This window comes from Tupaia chinensis, unplaced genomic scaffold (assembly GCF_000334495.1).
Source record: "Tupaia chinensis unplaced genomic scaffold, TupChi_1.0 Scaffold000201_2, whole genome shotgun sequence".
In the NCBI taxonomy this organism is placed as follows: Eukaryota; Metazoa; Chordata; class Mammalia; order Scandentia; family Tupaiidae; genus Tupaia; species Tupaia belangeri.
The window spans coordinates 353152-357383 of NW_006159677.1; the positions used below are offsets into that span (position 1 = coordinate 353152).

The window sequence follows — 4232 nt, forward strand, 5'->3', positions numbered from 1 at the left end:
TGCCATTTGAAAAAAGCCCCTCAACTTCAACAGACTCCGAAAAAGCCAGCCTTCAGATTCACCTGGGGCTGTTTGGTACAAGACTTTCTTGTGGCAGAGGGGTGGCACTGCGGGACCCAGCTGGGTCCACCTGGGCAAGGTCCCGGGTTCACAGTGTGAGGGCTCCTGTGTGTGAGGGTATGCGTGTGCCGGCATAAACTGAATAGCTTGGATCTTGGCCCTGGTGGCCTGGATGCCCGGCACATGTGTGTGTGCGCCCAAATCTCAAGAGGATGGAGAAATGGAGGAGAAGGGACTGCGGCCTGACCACGCCCCACTGGGGAGTGCTTCCCCTCCCCCGCCCCCACCCCCTCCTCTCTGTCTCCACCTCTGGTGAGCACATGCACCCCTTTGGCAAATAAGTAATTTTTAAGGGACCAGCAGGTAGCGTGGAGGTTAAGGCACTGGATCCCACACGGCCTCCTTCAGTTAAGAGTCCCTGGCCCCCAGCAGTTAGCGTAATGGCTATGTCGCTGGACTCCCATGTAGTTGACTGCAGTTCGAGTCCCGGACCCGGTGGCTTAGACTCACGCCGGGCGCGTGTGTGTGCGTGCCCAAGATCCTGAGAGGAGAATGGAGGAGAAGGGACTGTGGCATGGCCATCCCCCCGGGGGGTGATTTCTTGCTTTCTATCTCTCTGTCTCTCTCTGTCTGTCTGGCGAGCGCACGCACCCTATAGCAAACACCTCTCCAAAAAAAAAAAAGAATATGAGTTCCTTTTGGTGCACAAAGTTTGGAAACCCAAGCAGAGTTTGTTCATCACATACATTTTTATTTTTTTAAGAGATTTTTGCAGGACCAGCACATGGCATGATGGTTGGGGCACTGGACTCCCACAGGGCCAACCATGGTTTGAGTTCCAGACCTGGCAGCTTGCTTTCTCACTCTCTGTCTCTCTCTGGTCAAATTGAAGAAGAATCTTAAATAAAATTTAATCATTCTTTTTTTTTTTTTTAAAAAATTTTTGTTATAGGGCATGTACCCTCACTGGAGAGACAAACAGAAAGCGAGAAATCACCCCCCAGGGGGAATGGCTATGCCACAATTCCTTCTCCTCCATTCTCCTCTCGGGATTTTGGGGCCTGTACACAACACGACTCTAAGCCCCCTAGTCTGGAACTCGAACCTCGGGCAACTACATGGGAGTCCAGCGACGTAACCACTACGCCACCTGCTGGTCCCCATGCATGCATCTTCTATGAACGTGCCGAAGACCCCGAGGACCTCTGCTCCTTCCCACTCCAGCCCTGATGCCCTGGACGTCCTGACAAGGCAGGCTGCCCAGGAGCCCCCACGCCCCGCGCACTCACTCCTGCAGGATCTTGCTGTCGGTGGTCTGGGGGTAGCCGAAGTCCATGAGCTCGTCCAGCAGCTCGTAGATGATGACAAAGTTGTCGCGGATGCTCTCCTCCTCCAGCTCCTTGAAGTACTCAGAGAACACCTGGGCGTGCGCGTGCGCGTGGGCGGCGGTGGAGTGATGGGGGGCCAGGCAGGCAGGCCGACGGGAGGAATGGACGAGGGGTAAATGAACATGTGCCCGGATTCACTTGCCCTCTCCGCCCCGAGGCCCAGAGCCAACCCCCGTGGCCATGTCCCAGGCTCGGTGACAGGAGAACGCAGCGGCTGGCTGAGAGGGGGCAGCCAGGCGGAGGCTGGTCCAGTTGTCTGCAGAGCCCTGGTCAGGAGTCCCAAGTCCTAAGTCCTGATCCTGCCAGACAGACAGTCCCGGCCTATGGACCCAAGTGTCTCTTTTTATAAAAGTTTATTTCTTGGGGGCCGGCAGATGGCGTGGTGGTTAAATGCTGACAATCTCACATGGTTGACCACGGTTCGAGTCCCGGACCTGGCGGCTTGCTTTCTCACTTTCCTTCTATTTTTCTCTCTGTATCTCTCTGTTCAAATTAAAAAGTGGTGGTTAAGGGGGCTGGACTCCCATATGGCTAACTGCGGTTCTAGTCCAGGACCTGGCAGCTTGCTTTCCCACTCTCTCTCTAGTTAAATGAAAATACATAAATAAATAAAATAAAGTTAAATAAAATAATCTTTCAAAAACAGTGATAACAATAATAAATTAAATGATTAAAAAGATAAAAAAAAGTTTATTTCTTAGGGCCAGCAGGTGGCGGAGTGATTAAGGTGCTGGACTCCCATGTGGCCGACTGTGGTTCGAGCCCCAGACCTGGCAGCTTGAAAATTACACCAGGCGCGTGTGTGTGGGTGCCCAAAATCCCAGGAGAAGGGATGGCGCTGTGGTCATTCCCCAGGGGGTGATTTCTCTTACGCTGTTTTGCACGCACCCTTTGGCAAAAAACTTTAAAAAATGACAGGAATAGAGAGACAGAGAGACCAGCACCCTCAGCAGGGCCTCCTGCCATGATGCACCCGCACCCAGCCAGCCGGGATGTGTACACAGGCCTGGAACCGTGGTTCACCGCAAAGCCCAGCCCGACCTTCTGCCTGGATCCAGCTTCCCTGAACCCAGGCCACCGAGGGTCCCTGAGCACGGCTGTAATCCCGGCTGTCGCTGTCACTGCTCTGGAGTCAGGAGTGACTCAGATGAGTGGCAGAGCCACCGCTGGCCTCCCTGGATTGCCATCCAGCTGACACGCAGGTCTGTGCGTCTTCCCCACTTCCCTGGGAAGTCAGAGAACGGCACGGGACGTGGCCTTGGGACGGGCCTCCCGTCAGCACCAACACCGAGGGGGAGAGGTTGGCAGGGCAGAGGGGATGCCAACGGACCGGGCCGCATCCTCCCTGCAGCCCACTCTGATCTGCTGACGTGCCTGCACGTGACAAGACCACATTGCTCTGGCCTTGTCTCAGGAATCACAAGCAGCCGGGGTCAGCAGATGGCACAGCAGTTACGTCACAGGACTCCCACATGGCCGATAGCAGTTCGAGTCCTGGACCTGGTGGCTTGAAACTCACACTGGGCACGTATGTGTGAGTAGCCAAAATCTTGAGAAAGAATGGAGGAGAAAGGATTGTGGCATGGCCACCCTCCTGGTGGGGGATGATTTCTCACTTTCCCTCTGTCTCTGTCACTCCCCCCCTCAGGGAGTCCATATGCCCTAAGACAAAAACTTTTTAAATTATTTTATTCAATTTCATTTATTCATTTGTTTATTTTAATTTGACCAGAGAGACATAGAGAGAGGAAAGTGAGAAAGCAAGCCACCAGGTCCGGGACTCGAACCATGGTCGACCATGTGGGAGCGTCAAGCGCCTTAACCACCATGCCACCTGCCAGACCTCAGACAAAAACTTCTTTTAAAAATTTTAAAAAGAAAAGAAACCGTAGGCTGTGCTGTCTGCTTACAACTGTTCTTCGACCCCAGGGCAAAGGCCATGCCTCCGCCTCTCCCCACCCTTTGGTCTACACTGGGGCTCCTCTGAAGGGCGAAAGATTTCCTGGGTGCTTTCCGCCTCAGCCAAGCCCCATCGCTCCTCATCGGAGGCCTGCTTGGGCCTTCTCGGGGGCGTCCTGCTGCCTTCAAGTCCGTCCTCCACTGGGCAGCCAGAGAGGCACCCCAAATCAATCCGGGTGTCAGACCCCTGCTTAAAGCCCTCCACTGCGTCCCCAGTCCTGGCGTCAGTTCCACACCCTGCACAGCTCCCGACTCCCCACTGCGGTCCAGCCCCATCCACCTCAACCTCAGCCCCACTGTGCCGGCACGCTGGCCTCCCTGCCGTGCCACGCACACTCCTGCCCCAGGGCCTTTGCACAGGCTGCTCCGGCTCCCCACCTCACAGGGCCTGGTGCGTCAGCTCTCTCCAAGGGGGGCCTCTGCCACCTGCACCGTGAGAGCCCCTGAGGAGGTTCTGAGCTGAGCCTGGCTCCATCCCACCTCCCATCCATGAAAACCATTACCGATCTCCCCAACCCCTGCCACATCTGCTGGGGGTCTTACCTGTCCCCCCGAGATGGGGCCCTCCCCTGCCCTGAGCCTCATCCCCTCCTGTTTAACTTCCTTTCCTCCCCAGGGTAGGCAAGCCACGAAGTCCACAGATTTTTACACTCCCTCCCCCCCCGAGGGTAGGAAAGCCACGAAGTCCACAGAATCCCAGAGGTAGGGCCCTCTCCTACTCCTTGGGGGGCCCGTGAGCAGAGCCGTGCCCGCCCCTCCCCACCACGCCCCTCCCCGCGAGCCTCACCTGCACCACCTTGTACAGGAAGGAGAACACCAGCAACA

The 4232-nt window shown here is 55.9% G+C and overlaps 1 protein-coding gene across 1 annotated transcript in view; it reads right to left on the bottom strand.

Moving 5' to 3' along the window:
* Window positions 1–4232, bottom strand: part of AP1M1 (adaptor related protein complex 1 subunit mu 1) — a 23124-nt gene that overhangs the window by 8813 nt on the left and 10079 nt on the right. The window contains exon 2 of the mRNA XM_027771321.1: window positions 1350–1480. Coding sequence (XP_027627122.1) covers window positions 1350–1480 — 131 coding nt within the window. The remainder of the gene's footprint in view (window positions 1–1349; window positions 1481–4232) is intronic.